This window comes from Crinia signifera, chromosome 1 (assembly GCF_055691185.1).
Source record: "Crinia signifera chromosome 1, ASM5569118v1, whole genome shotgun sequence".
Classification (NCBI taxonomy): Eukaryota; Metazoa; Chordata; class Amphibia; order Anura; family Myobatrachidae; genus Crinia; species Crinia signifera.
Genome location: NC_139217.1, coordinates 185,857,568 through 185,873,581, shown reverse-complemented (window position 1 = coordinate 185,873,581; position 16,014 = coordinate 185,857,568). Strand labels below are relative to the sequence as shown.

At 42.3% G+C, this 16,014-nt stretch overlaps 1 protein-coding gene across 4 annotated transcripts in view; it reads right to left on the bottom strand.

Annotated features, from left to right (window-relative positions):
* Positions 1-1,195: 1,195 nt before the first annotated feature.
* LOC146065159 (NACHT, LRR and PYD domains-containing protein 3-like) overlaps positions 1,196-16,014 on the bottom strand; it is an 85,031-nt gene continuing 70,212 nt past the window's right edge. For 3 of the 4 annotated variants that reach the window (XM_083179025.1, XM_083179023.1, XM_083179026.1), the window contains 2 exons: positions 9,711-9,794; positions 1,196-4,333 (listed from right to left, as the gene is read on the bottom strand). In XM_083179025.1, the coding sequence (XP_083035151.1) occupies positions 3,946-4,333; positions 9,711-9,794 (472 nt within the window). In that variant the 3' untranslated portion in view covers positions 1,196-3,945. The remainder of the gene's footprint in view (positions 4,334-9,710; positions 9,795-16,014) is intronic. The other variant, XM_083179024.1, reaches the window with a different exon arrangement.

The following is a 16,014-nucleotide window of genomic DNA, read 5'->3' as shown; positions in this document are numbered from 1 at the left end:
TCGTGAGAAGCTTAATGCTAGAGAAAACATTGTTTTGCCAGAAGGTTTAAACTCTATAAGAGCAAGTACAATTTTTTCTTGCGCACAGAAAAGGATAAAAATTTAGATGATAAAAAACAATGCAAAGATTTAAATAAATACTAGTCAACAAATCGACCCTTGCTGAACTAAGGCACAGGTAGCTGCTCTCTATCTATACTGCTGGATGTAACTTGGGGGAGTCATTCTGATTCACTCGCAGGACTACGAGTCCGGCACTGTCCCAATGTTTGTTGGACTGCGCATGGTCTTTTATGCACACGTGCAGCTCTCCTCTGCAAATGGCATCAGTGACTTGCATAGTTGCAGAGCCGTTCCCAATAATCGAGGTGAGTATCACCCATGGGAACGCCCAGCATTTGATGGGAGTCCCCATGAAAAACCCTGGGCGTTCTCATGGGTACGCGGGTGGGGCAGTGTGTCGGGGGCGGGTGGCTGACACGGTGCTCGCAAATATAGGTCAGTTCCCAATGACTTTTATTTGCGAAGCCAGGAGAAATCATTCAATGGTGGGCAGCATGCGTGGAGATGTGCAGCGGAAGCATTCGGGGAGATGTGTCCTCGTGGATTCAGTATTGAATCCCGGCGGTCGGGATCCCGGCATTCAGAATCCCGACGCCGGAATCCCGACAGCCGAAATGCCGACAAGGGGGGGACGTGGATCGCTGCGCTCGCCACGCAGCGGGCCCGGTGCCTCGCTACGCTCGGCACACTAATTTATTCTCCCTCCAGGTGTGTCGTGGACACCCACGGAGGGAGAATGTGTCGGCATTTCGGCAGTCGGGATTCCGGCGTCGGGATTCTGAACGCCGGGATCCCGACCGCCGGCATTGTAACTGCATCCCGTCCTCGTTACACATCCCTTCACATGATAGCGAGGGGAATCGACGGTGTTCAGACAGGTGGTGTCTCTGGTGCTCGGTAACCTGGGATGTTCGCAGCTTACCAAGCAAACCAGAATCAGAGCCTTGATGTATTGGGGCAAATTTACTAAAGGAAATTTGTAAAAAAAATAGGTGTATTTGTATCCAGAAATACACTTATTTTTTACATTTACTATCCCGAAAATATGGCAATTCGTAGTCGTATTTATGTGCTATCAATACGAATACGAATTGCCGTATTTTCGGGATAGTAAATGTCAAAATTAAGTGTATTTCTGGAAACAAATACACCTATTTTTTACAACTTTCTTTTAGTAATTTTCCCCCATTATGTTTTTTATGCAATATTAATTAAATGGACAGTATCAGTGGCAGTTTCTATCCAGGACCCCTCCACTTAGCAGCACAGTAATCAGTGACAGTAGTCTGCTTCGCATGCACAGGTCTTTGGGAAAATGGCTCAACAGCCAGCTACCCAGTGGACTGTACAGTTATTGATGTTTCTTATGCTTCAAAATATAGTTTTTATGTTACCAATAAGATCGCAAACTTGATATTGCTTGTACTGACTAAGAACCCATTTGTGTGTGTGTGTGTGTGTGTGTGTATATATCTATCTATTTATCTATCTATCTATCTATCTATCTATCTATATATATATATATATATATATATATATATATATATTATAAAGATGACCATACATGCCCATGTAATGAAGTGTTGGCCAAACATATACTATACACATAATTGAGCAATAAATAATAGCTCTTCTCCTCCTGCACTTGGGATGAATCCAGCAGGAAAACTGCAGACTCTCCCAAGATCTAAAGCTGGCCATACACTAGTGTTATTTTATCCAATTTTCATCTGATTCTGATGGATCGGCCCGAGAAATCGGATGAAAATTGGCAAATCGTATGTGTTTGGTCTCCGATTCCAATCCGATGTGCAGTCCTGAGCCCATCAGATCAGTTCGGAGATTGGACGTGCTACACAGAAGATCTGTCGGATCGGACAGCCTCCGGCAGCGGGGAATGGGAACACGTGATATATCGCATGCAAAACAACCGGGTACTTCAAGGATAATCTTATGCGACTTCTCCCTCTGAGACACTGCATAAGTGCATGGCCAGCTTTAGGCACAAACATCCAAACTCTACATGCCTGCTGTTAAAGAGGGCAGCAATGAGAGAGTAGGGACTTAGCAAAATAAACTGTAGTGGAGTAAATGCCAGAATGGGCCTCTCGTGAAGAGCTAGAGGTGTATCTCCATATTGCAATTGAGTAACCTAATCTCACAATGCGCTAGCATAGCAGCTGAACCACAAGATGGTACATTTGCATATCCTGCAGGACACAGCGCTCCAAACCCTACAGAGTGTTCTACACACTATACAAACCCTCCTGTTCCCCCAAATAAACAAAATCACATACCAAGCAGTAACAACAAAGAGATATAGGGTGGATATAAATGGGAGAGTTCTGTAACACATTAAAAATTGAGTTGAATCCCAACCTTTACCAAATCTCAATGATCTTGACTGATTAAGGAAGTTTCTATCAAACAAGAGGCAGCCTTTATACACTGCTTGAGGGAAAACATTTAAAGAAGTGCACTAATTAGTTTTTATTAATTCATGAATAAGGCCATAGCCCAGTGGTTCCCAAATGATGTTCTCAAGGCACCCCAACAGCGCAGGATTTAAGGACATCCATTCTTAGGCATTTGTGACCTTAGTCAGTTTGATATACCATCTGCGCGCAAGCAGAGATATCCCTATTATAATTATTATCCTTTATTTATATGGTGCCACAAGGGTTCCGCATCGCCCAGTTACAGAGTACACATAATCAAATGGTGAAAAAAACAGTGACTTACAGTTGAAGACAATACAGTACAGTACAAATACAGGGTAAATGATTATAGGAACATCAGCCGATTACTGCAACATAAGTATCCAGGTGGCAGCAAACAGCATGCTTTGTTGCAGTCGAAGACTGCTGAAGTAAGAAAGGATAAGTACATGAAGTAAGAGGTCCCTGCTCATGAGAGCTTACATTCTAAAGAGGAGGGGCAGACAGACAGGGGTGACACCGGAGAGGTAGACAGGGCGAGGAACAGAAGGTTAGGAGGACAGTTTGCTGGGTTTGGTGAAGAAGTGGGTTTTAAGAGCCCGTTTGAAGTTCTGTATAGAAGTGGAGAGTCTGAGGGGGAGAGGTAGAGAGAATTCCAGAGTAAGGGAGCAGCATGGGAAAAATCTTGGCAGTAGGAGTGGGAGGAGGTAATAAGGTGGCAGGAGAGCCGACGGGTGTTAGCCAAGCGAAGGGGACGAGTGGGAGTGTAAAGGGATATAAGGTCAGAGATGTAAATGGGAGATGAGTGGGTGACGGCTTTGTAAGCGAGTGTGAGAAGTTTGAATTGAATTCTGAAAGGGAAGGGTAGCCAGTGAAGGGCTTGTAGAAGAGGGTAGGTGGATAGTCCCTAAAACTTGGGACTATTGAGATGCCATGACGGCCGCATTTGGGAACCACTGCATTTGCCTATTGGAAGCCCCCTTGGCTGAATTTGAGGATGACAATACAATACTGAAAAAAAGTGTTTCAAGAAAAAGTGGATTTAAAGAGCAATAAAAGCTGTTCTACTGGGATATATAATTACATGAAATAATGGGAGCGTTTATACTTAACTAAACGAGTACACCATGTTTTATAATATAATTGCTTTCACACACAGTGTGCACTTTTTTCCTGTTTTTGTTATTTTCCAGTCACAAACTGAAAGGAAAGAACGAAGGAAGAACATTTAACGCTGGACAAATCTATGCGCTAATATCTGATAACGCATCTATCAAAACGTAACAGCGAGTACAGTACATAACAACACATTTCTCCTGTGAGTGGAGGTTGTTTTAACAATAAACACCATCTACAGTATTTCTCCTTGTTATCAGTCCTTATGTAACCGTTTACTCTCTCCTTAGAATGTATTATTATAGTATTGTAGAATCACATTTGCACATTAGTTGTCAGGAGAGGTTTGTGTTTCAGTGACTTTTGAGTGTGACTGCTGTAGAAACATCTGCCGGAGTGTCTCCATCCTCTTAGTAATGTTCTTAACAGAGCACTGATTTATCCTCTCCTGCAGAAAGTCATCCACTTGCCAATACCAGTTTCTCATCCACTCAATATCTTTCCCACTGCAAAGACAGAGCCCTCTATACACTTTAGTCAAAAAATTGACAATTTTTTCATCATTGCACATTTTGCACCGGTGAAATATCCAGATCCACCAGCCTTCCCAAAACTCCTGTCCAAAATTTTCATCAATGTGAGCAACAATTATGCTTTTACTTGATTTGGCCTTCAGAGCTGTGATATTTTCAGGTTCCAGGTTATTCCCAAGCAGCCTACAATTGAAACGGAATACATAACATGAGGTTTGAAATGTACATTAAAAGCTGGTAATGACAAGGTAAAGTTAAAAACCACTATTTAACAATAAATATATTTATTATATTGTAATTAATCTGCATTCATATTTGTTAGTATACCTATCTAGCGGGGTAGTTCCGTTAGCTAATATTACAGGATAAAAAGCTGAAGATGTAGATTTGGGGGAAAACCTTTCTAATATAAGAAATGTGTCCCTAACATTAATGAAAACATAATTCTATAATAAAAGAAGACAAAAAAATACAACAAAACTAACATAATCATCCTATTCTTGCATAATCATCCATTCGCAGCCTTGGGTGTGGGGGAGAAATCATTCGATGGTCGATATTTTTAAAGGTAAAATATTGGGAGACAGTAATTGATTTAAAGGTGAATAGAGTAGAGGTCCCCATTATTTTGAGAACCAGCACCGGGCCCAACCAGCCAGCACAGTAATGCCACAGCCAGGGGACACTTATTATTTAAGGTCGACCCATGGCCATCATTGCCTTTGCCATCAATAGTTGCCATCAATGTCAAAAGTGCAAATGGCCATCGATGGTGTATAAGTATGCAATGGATGACCATTGATGTTTTTACATATCGATGGTCATCTTTTTGCTTTGAAAGATTGGCCGATGGGTCAATCAAAATATGGGGGCGGGATTTCTAATCATCGATGGTCAATGGCCATCCCTACCCACACCATATTTTTTTTTCATTATTTATTAATTTTTTTTTTTTTTATTTATATTTATTTTTGGATCTGAAGAGATCCGTGCAGGCTTCGTCCAAATACACCAGGAAAAAGAGAAGAATATTACATACGGCCACTTAGTAATTTAGGAATCACAATTCTAATGAATGGTGATTCTTACCTGTATTCTATCGATGGCGTATATATTCGTACTCGGAAATACAAATACGAATGTGCCATGAAAACGAGTAGGCATATTTTCGACATAGTAAATGCTAAAAATACATGTAGGCAGTTGTATTTCCATACAACTGCCTACGAATACACCAAATCCAGGCGTATTCCTATTAGTAAATTTCCCAGTGTGTTTCCAGGCTAAAAAAATGTTCCCAGCTGTCCAAAAATATAAATAAATAGATAAATAAAAATAGTGATAAATTGTATTACATTTTTCACTGTGTCCAAAACCATCAACGCAGATGCACTGAAAGCAGGCATCTCAATCCTTGTACTATCTGTTGTACGCGGGGGTTAGTGGAAAATATAATTTGCATATAATGGCAGCCAAGAATTAGAATAAGAATAGAAGAATTAGAATAAAAAATAGGCAATAGCAAATGTAACTGTGTTCACCACTAAAATATGGAGAACCCTCTCCAGCAACTTCCAACCGGCATGTAAAGTGTCAGATTCCCCTGGCGGAGTCTTCACAAATATGAAAGACGGTACTTGTGTATTATCACGGCGCCCCCAATTTCCATCGTAGGGCATTGTACGATGAAAAATCGCGTCGCATCGCATGCGATATGATCGCATGCGATGCGACGCGATTTCACCCGATTTTTCATTGTACGGGCACCCAGATGCCTTATTGCCATGTTAAATGCCCCCCCAGACCCGATTTTTAATTGTATACCCACCCTCATGGGTCATGAGTATGTGAAATGCCCCCCATTGTTAACGCAACCCCACTATGAACGCCAACCCGAAGCGTGGCGAGCGCAGCTGTACGCGTCCTCCGACCTTTTCATACCCCCGTGGAGGTGATTTTATAAAGTGTGGTGAGCGCAGCGAGCCACCGAGCCCGAAGCGTGGCGAGCGCACGCGTATACCTGTGAAGTAATGCGCGTCCCCTCGCGGGGCTCGGTGGCTCGCTGCGCTCGCCACACTTTATTAAATCAACTCCACGCCGACGTGGATAGTGGGGGTATGAAAAGGTCGGAGGACGCGTACCGCCGCTCCTCATGGGCTCGCTATGCTCGTCACGCTTCGGGTTGGCGTTGATAGTGGGGGGGCCGTTAACAATGTTGGGGCATTTTACATATTTATTATCCATCAGGGTGGGTATACAATTAAAAATCGGGTCTGGTAGTGCCATTTAATATGGGACTCAATGCCAAATCGCGTTGCATCGCATCGCATGCCATTGTAATGGCATGCGATGTGACCCGATTTTAAAATTGTATACTCAGCCCGGAAAAAAGGCTGAAATCGGGTCCATCGCATGCCATTGCATACCTTAATTAGTGGTGAATTACCTAAAAGACTCCTCCAAAATGGCAGGGAAGTAAATCAGACAGACAGCAACTAGCACTACTGCTGCTCCTGCTGTGAGTGAAATTTAGTACCTAGCAGTGATATTTTTCTTTGAAATGTAAATATCTGTCGCGATACAAATTGTTAATAATCACAGCAGTGCTGGGATTATTAAAACACACAGATGAAGACACGCTCATTAATGCCACAATGCAAATGCATGGGCATATGTATCGCTGTTTACCATGCTGGGCTGTGACTATTCGCACCCAGTGATTGACACACCCGCCGCAGACACACTAGTCATGCTATCTATGCCATGGGGGTTATGCAGACCTGATCACTGGGTTGCGAATTTGCAGGTCAGGTGATTATCAAAGAACTACAAATGTGTACGGATCACAGCGCGCATGTGTGAGGCCAACCTGTTATACAATTTGCAAGCTGATTGACAGGAATGTGCATGTGGGTGAACACCTGCCATTTTCAGGGAGTGTCAGGAAAAGCGCAGACATGCCCAAGCGTTGTTAGGTCAGCTCTGGTCTCGATCAGCCTGATTCTATCGCACCGGCTGAGTAGGTCCTGGGTTACGCACACACTGCACACACTGGTAAGTGAGTTGTGTATGGACTTTCAGCTATTTGCTGATCTGCAATATTTTCGTAAGCCTTTTGCAGCCTTGTATAAGGCAGGATTTCTCTGTAGCGGGATGGCGGCTATGTGATAGCAAGGCTCTGCAAATGAACAGAGAATTAATCAGGTCTGAATAACCCCTTACACCTGCATGCCTGTTAGCTAGTGAAAGAGAAAATAGAGGACAGGTGGCTGAACCTTGATAAATGTGTTTCCAGCAGCACCTGACAAATCACCATGGTACCAAGACGTTATACCACTGTAAAGGTTCCTTCATTTGCCCAGGTGTGAATGGTTTCTAAGCTAGAGGATATGTTGTTATTCACCTGTTGCCAAATTTGGTCATCACTATATAAACAACTAGTTTTATTCACTGGGTAAGACTGAATAGCAAAGAGGTTGTACATAGTACATAGAAGACTTGCAGTTATGTGTCTGAACTGTCACATGGCTGCAACGGGAGAGGCAACGTGTCTGGCTGCTATTTACGATCTAATGGTCACACAAATCTGACCAATTATCATTCATCTCAAGTATATTCCTTTAATATTATAAAGCTAAATCCTGTATGATTGCTAAGCTAAATGCATAAACCACATGGGGTGCAATCAGTGACTGATTTCAGTAGCTAGACCTCAGTGGTTGATGCTAGGGCTACCTAGGCCTGTGCTGGATGAAGCACTCATACTGTAAAGGTGCCCACAGACGCATCAATTGTACTGTGCTATGCGTTTTTGACTGTACAATGGTTCTATACAATTTTTCTTCCAGCTTGCGATGCGATGTGCACTTGGATGCATGCGATGCGATGCGATGAACCCATGTTTGTAATGTTAATTTTCAGATGTAGTCTAAAAAGTACGTGCAGCACGTACTTTTTTAGACATACAATATCGGGCTCCCGGGAACGCGCATCGCATCGCACAAGCCCATAAACTCCACCCGATAATTGTACATAAGATGCGTTTTGTACTTAAAAAGTACAAAACGCATTCGATAATTGATGCGTCTGTGGGCACCTTAAGTGTGGTGTTGAGTAACTGGCAGATACAAGTTGTTTTAAGAAACCACCAAAACAGCCTTGGGTCTGATGAAGAGCTGCAGGCAAAGGTCATGTTTGGTGCATTTCTTGCATGTTTTTGCTGTGCATCTGAAAGGGGATAAATGGGTGATAAAAGGATATTCTCATGTATATAACATTCAGAGGGCACAGTGATGTGATTGTGGACTATGCAGAATTCTGCATAGGCATAAATACATCTGTTCTCAGAATGATCTTTTGTACTAGTGCTGGTACAAGTTACCACTGACAACGACGAGTATGGAACCACTTGCTGCGGGATGAATTTGCTCCCCTGTCCAGATAGGCATACGTGCGAATCGCTGAGTTTCACACTCGCCGGGTCGTTTGCTCAATACTGGGTGGGAAGGGGGCGGAAGCAGGGGAACGCCCAGCATGTTATAAGCGTGCCCATAAAAATGCTGGGTGTATCCCAGCAGACACAGGCGTGTCAATGCCTGCTTGGGGTGGGCGGATGTTTGGCGGGGTGGCGTTTACCTTCATACATGAGATATATGAACATATGAACAATTACAGGTGGCCTGAGCCTGACTCTGCATCAGCTCCCCAGTGTGTAGTGTTCAGGAACTCCTATTGTCAGCATGAACCACAAACACAGTCACCAGTGTAAGCATTGCAGTCATACACATGTGCCAAATGTATGCCATCTACAGTGGCGTAACTATACCTCCGCAGCCCCCGCGGTGGCGGGGGGCGCAGAGAAATTGGGGGCGCCGCCGGGGGGCTGCGGAGGTATAGTTACCTGTGGTCTTCGTCTCGCCCGGCTCTCTGCCGGGACCTGCCTGACGTCACGGTCCCGGCCGGCTCCTGCTGCAATGAAAACTGACTATTATAAAATGGCTGCCCCCATACTGCAGACAGTTTTCTGTCTGCAGTATGGGGGCAGCCATTTTCTAAGAGTCAGTTTTCATTGCAGCAGCAGGAGCCGGCCGGGACCGTGACGTCAGGCAGGTCCCGGCAGAGAGCCGGGCGAGATGCAGACTGCGGGGACAGGTAAGTGTAAGAAGGGGGGGTCAGGTTAGGTGGCGGGCGGCGGCGGGGGGGGGGGGGTGTTCGAGGGGGGCGCCGAAAAACCATCCGGCGGGGGGGGGCGCTAAAAACTTAGTTACGCCCCTGGCCATCTAAATACTCGTGGGAACTGAGGGGCAGATTTATTAAGCTCAGTGAAGTGATAAATTGTCTGGTTTTTATCACCGGCCAATCAGCTCCTAACTGTGAAGTTACAGGCTTGGTTTTAAAAATGACATGTAGGAACTGATTGGCCGGTGATAAAAACCAGACAGTTTATCACTTCACCGAGCTTAATAAATCTACCCCTGAATCACGGCAGACTCCCCCATCTTCACGTTTAAAAATGAAAGTGATCATTTCATAAGAATATTGTTGATGACAGCATACTCACACTACATGTTTTAGACACGAATTGAGTGAAGATATGTCTGAGAACTGTTCTACAGCATCGTGGCTGATATTGTTTCCTTCCAGCCTAAAAAAAATAAAGGAAAAAAGATTGATATGTATACTATATGCTTCTTACTATGTGATACCCCTATATGATTCCTATCTGTAGAGCAGGATGCATACTCTATCTTAACAAGAAGGCTCGGTACACACCAAAACATCCATGATCGTACAACGATCCTGATGCAATTTACGTTAATTAAATTGCACAATGGTCTCATGATGGATTGGAGTATACAAACACACACGGTCTGCACACGATTGGTACCCAATTGAATGTAGATTGAGGGATCTGCAGTAGGTAAAATCCAATCTGACAGATGGCCAGTGTCACGCACACATCAGATCGGAATTGTAGTGAAAACAGGTACGATTCTGCTATTTTTACATACAATCGGTCGTACGACGTGTCAGAATCGGGGATTGGAGCTTAAATCGTCCTGGTGTGTACCAATACTAACAGTCCAACTGGATCTGGAGTGTCAATATGAATTTTATTATCCTAAATCACCTTCCTATCCACATCTTTGTTTTTCTATGAAGAATGGTCGTTTAACAATAATATATCTCTACTTAAGCTTGTTCCTATTAGCATATGCGATAAGGTATCAATCTACCCTTAAGGACACACATATGCCGATTTTCTGCTTTGGCTCTGATAATGTGGGGTTTTTTGATTTGTGTCTGAAAAACTGAGACACAAATCCTGGACATACATATGGAATAAACCATATATTCCACTGTATATCCTGCACTGATGATCTATATTATGGTTTCTTTTCCTTTCTTTTCTTTTCCTCTGAAATCCTGATAATCTCAAAAATACTCTAAATAAGTAACTAAACCCTCAAAGTCTACATTAATGTATATTGAATACTACTTATTCTTGTTACTATGCCCTGCTTCCCCCTTTTCCTGACAAAGGTATTATTTTGGACCTGTTAAGTCAAACCTTAGACGAATGCAAAGGATTAATCCTCCCAAGTGATTAAAATTAAATAAAATTAAATGGATAAAGAATTAAAATAAAATTCAACAAAATAAAACAAAAGAAACATATTCTTTTGTCTTCACCAACAATAATAAAAAACAATTAATTATTTATTACTTTTTTCCTACCTTAACAATTATTTTCCCCTTTTAAGAGATATATTTAATATCTTTACACATTTGTATTAGTCTTAACCAGTAAGTTGAATAGGAAATCAAAGAAATCTAAACGGATGTCTTCTAATGAACACGCCAATTAGTGTAATCTACTGTACTATGACTTTATATGCCATTCTTTGTTTGTCTGTCTAAACTAATTTTTAACAAACTAAAATGTTTCTCTTTTATATGATAAAACATTACACATGAATACCTGCTGTAAAAAACAAGTATTCCTTCTGGGTTAGGGCACAAATGAATTATAGCGTAATTACCCTGTAATAATGAACTAATTATCCAATTAACTATGCAGCAGTTAGGATTTAAAAACACAACAATGACTGTGGCTTAGCAGGAAGTGAGCAAGCCCCGAGGAGGGGCGAAACGCGTTTTCCTCGCCACAAGGCACCTGTACTGCACCCCTGTTAGAGCAGACCAGCTACACGCAAGCATACTGTCCAACTTTCAAGCCGCGCCGAGTGTAAACAGCTCCTGCTGCCCAGTATCCACCGTCCGGCTCCTGCACTCTGAAGCACTGAGAGCGCACATCAATACCCGATGCCTGCCGCCCGGCTCCCTGCAGCACTGGCATCTAGCTCATAGAAGCGCTGACAGCGCACACCAGTACCCTTCTTTTGCCATCCGCCTCCTGCAGTGCAAACACCTAGCACATTGAAGCGCTGACAGCGCACATCTATGCCTGATTTCTGCCGCCGAGCTCCTGCAGCACTGGCATCCAGCACATTGAAGCACTGACATCGCACTTCCATGCCTAACCTTCGCTGCCTGACTCCTGCAATATTGGCACCCAGCACTTTGAAGCGCTGACAACTTATACGGCTGCAGATATCTGGTATTTACCATTCGGCTTGCCCTGCTGGATAACCACCGGTATACTGAGAGGAGAGTTACCCTTTTGAGACACTGCGCAGAAAGATAAGATACTATCATTTAATACTAAATAATTTTGAAATGTTAAACTTTTCTTATCTGTCTTAAATCCTCTCTCACTTATATAGCCAGTCGGGGAATCACTGCACTGCCTTAGAGCAACAGTTTTTCTAGACTGTGGTGTGTAAGCAGCAGAGGGATTCTTTATTGGTCCAATCTGTACCTCTGCCTTGCTGCCAACCTCCTCCCCTCTTCTATTCACTGGGCATCCGCTGATGCAAGATGTCCACTAAAAGGGAGATGATGGAGACGAGCAGAGGCACCTTGTAAATTTCCATATTGTATTTGTATTATCAATTTACAAACACCATCAGGTGCTTTACCTCTCGCAGCAAGTACTTTATCTCTCCCTGCGTGTCTTCCATCTTCTCTCATTCACTAAACACAGTCCGGCTCTCAGTTGCACTGCTATATGCAACAACTGAATCTGTGAGACTAAGGATGTGAACAGCAGAAAGATTTATATCTATCTCTCCTGACCAATTTTCAGGTTATATAATATCTCTCCCCTGTTCTCTCATCCATCACCCGCTATTCAGAGAATAATATGATGATAGGACAGCAGAAACAGGGTGAGCACAAAGATATTTAAGCCGTCTATACTGGAATTTTCAATTTCCTTCTTTTTGGTTAAGAAAGCTGTACAATCTCAGGTGTGCTAGCACGGCAAACCTTTATATAGTTTTTCTATTGTTGCAAACCTGGAATCGATACAAATTTGCACATATAAATGTTGGTTGTAATTTTCAGAACAGAAACTGTTACTAATGTTGCGTGTAACACTGGTGTAGAGGCAATCTAGCCATTTATTATCGGATACAATATACAAGTATCTCTCTGCTTTAGTCCATCATTGTGAACAGGGGTGCAGTTATCTGCCTTTTTAGATTAATGTTGTTTTGTCTGTGTGTTTATGTATTGTATGTAAATGTGTGCATATCACTTTTTTGATGGCATATACTGTCCATGATCGCAAAATCTTCTTTCCTTTTTTTAGATAAAAATCAATTAAAAGCTAAGTTTTAAGCAAACTAATTAAACACTGAACACAGTCATTTGGACTACACATACCTTATACTACTCTTTAAGTGTGCCCCCAAAAAAAGTCTTCTTTCTCTACATGTGTTTTTCAGTTTACTTTCTGACTTAGGGGAGCACCTCCATCCTGTTATATAAGTACTGACGAGTGTCGGGCTATATAAATAAGGAATTGGATCTATACGAATTGTTCCACCTTATATCTTGACTAATTGTGGGTCTACTCTAAGGTGGTAATTCCTGTGCGGGAACTAAACAAAAAATAACCTACGTCTATGTTATACTGGTTACGATACCAGTCTCTGGTACCCAGCACGGATAAGATACTACTTTTTACTTTTGTTAGATAAGTGTATGTGTACTCTAAATTAAACCTTCTGTACCTCAATTTGCGATCACATATACTGGTTAAACTTATACATTAGGGGGACGCTAGGCAGATTGTAACGTTAGCATGTCAAGTTTCAGCTTGAAAAACGAACTAAGCACTCGTAGGAAAATAAATGATGACCTAAATACTATATTCTCCACTGATCCTATACCAAGAGAACCGGAGAACACTTGGGAGGAGGATTTCAAAAAATTGAGGAGCACCCTACAAAAACAATTAAGAACAAGCTGGGACCTTACAGCACTTGATAATTATCAAAAGAATAAAATCTATCCCAGAGGTTTGCGACCAAAAGTCTTCCCTGCCTTCCCACTCGCTACAGAAGCACTTAAAACTGAGTGGGAGACATGTCTCCTTAAATGTTCACATGAATTGACAAATATCCTCCTCAAACATGATCACCTTATATTAGAGGAGTGCGAGAAGGAAATAGACTTACTTAGTCAGAAACTTGAAAAATGGGAGAAGGATACCACCTTTCAGAGGGAATTTGAGCAAAATAAAAAGGACCTGGACAAATATGAACAGATCATAGCGGACAGGAAAAAGAACAAATTTTGGAGGGATAAGAAAGATTTCTCAACCGGACAGATCTTTGTCTGGAAGAATAGCACCTGGAGAAATCCCAAGAAAATTTTGGAGAACGTATATGATTACAACTACTCATCCTCTGAATTGGACTCCTCAGGAGACGACAATTCCAACGCATCCAGCAGCCAATTCAAACGAACTGGGGTTTTTTTAGAGAACCCTCAGAACTCCAGGGAGTTCGCCCGTGGCACAAGAGGAAAACAAGGAGGTCAAAGGGGAAGAGGAAGATGGGGACCACCAATCCCGAACCGATACCCAATACGGGTGAGGAAGGCCACATGAGGGATAATTTGCAAATTATCAATCTCTCTAATCACAATCTTACAGAAGTGGAAAAAGACATCCTAAGCAGGGGATTATCTTTCTCACCCACGAACAACCTTAATAGATTTAATTTGGAAAAGGATCTCAAATTATTTGGCCGTAAGCTACTCTTGAAAAAATTCTTCGCCAATAAAGCAAACAATTGGAAAGACAAAAGCAGCAACGAATTATCAGAGGAAGATTTTCCAATGTTAACCATGTTAGAAGAACTCCTGGAGGAATCAGAGGACCAGCAAACTGAATATACCGAAAGAAGGCCTACATGTAAGAAAAAATTTACTTTTACACCTCAAGATACAATTTGCCCTGAAGTGGGGATTTTTATCAACCTCGTTTCAAAGGAATTTGATAAAATATACACCAGACGCAAAATCCATAAGATTCCTTATAACCTCAACAAAGAGGAGTGGCTGGGATTGAAAAACATACAGGCATGGCATGATGTTGTTATTAAGCCCTCAGATAAAGGGGGCAATATAGTCATCTGGCCGAAGGATATGTATACAGCTGAGGCATATAAACAACTCAACAACCAAGATTGCTACAGACCTTTAATGTTGAACCCCCTGGAGATTATACAATCTAAATACAAAACGATACTAAAAAGAGGATTCCAAGAAGGAGCCATTACGAAAAAAGAACAGGAATACCTATGGGTGGAGAACCCGAAAACAGCCACACTATACCTCCTCCCCAAAGTACACAAGAACGCCACTACACCACCAGGCAGACCGATTGTCTCAGGCATCGGAGGCCTGTCGGAGAAGGCAAGCATCTTTCTGGATTTGCATTTGAGAAAATATGTCTTAGAGCTACCATCGTATACTCGTGACACTACAGACATACTAAAGAAGATCAACGACATCAGCCTGAGTGATGACCAGCTACTAGTGGGGTTGGATGTTGAATCTCTATACACGAGTATAGACCACAATCATGGCCTACATGCAGTAAGATACTTTCTTCACATGGAAGATTTTGGCGCTTTTCAGGACTTCCTTGTGGAACTTATGGAATTTGTTCTCAACTACAATTTCTTCACCTTTGATGGTAAATTTTATCTCCAAACAAGAGGTACTGCCATGGGGGCAGCCTGTGCACCCACATATGCCAATATATACCTTGGCTGGTGGGAGAAAGAAATGGTCTTCGCAGAAGAAAATGACAAGTACTGTAAACATATCAATCTTTGGTGTCGTTATATCGACGACATCATGATGATATGGGATGGTGGTAGGCAACTGCTGGAGGAATTCCTGACAAATCTAAATACCAATAATTTGAATTTACGGCTCACATCGGAAGTAAGCAGCACTGAAATATCTTTCCTGGATCTAAAAATCTATAAGGGAACGAACGGCACAGTGGAAACCAAACTCTTTAGGAAGAACACCGCAACAAATAGTGTTTTACATCAAACTAGTCACCATTTCCCCCCAACGGTGGAGAATATTCCTAAAGGAGAGTTCCTTCGACTCCGTAGGAATGTCTCAGATGATACCATTTACACACAACAGTGCAAAGAACTAGCCACCAGGCTTAAAGACAGAGGATATAGCAACAGGTCACTCAAGAGGGCACAAAAAGCAACGAATGCCATAAACAGAGAAACCCTCATCTTTAAACCAGTGGCTAACCCGGGACAAATAGAACCATATGGGGACTTAAAAGACGAATCCAAACCAAGGTTCATAAGCAATTTTAACCAGCAATGGAGACTCATTAAACAAAGCATACAGAAATACTGGCATGTGCTTTTGTCAGACGAAGACCTAGCCAAAATTATAGGCACAGATGTGGC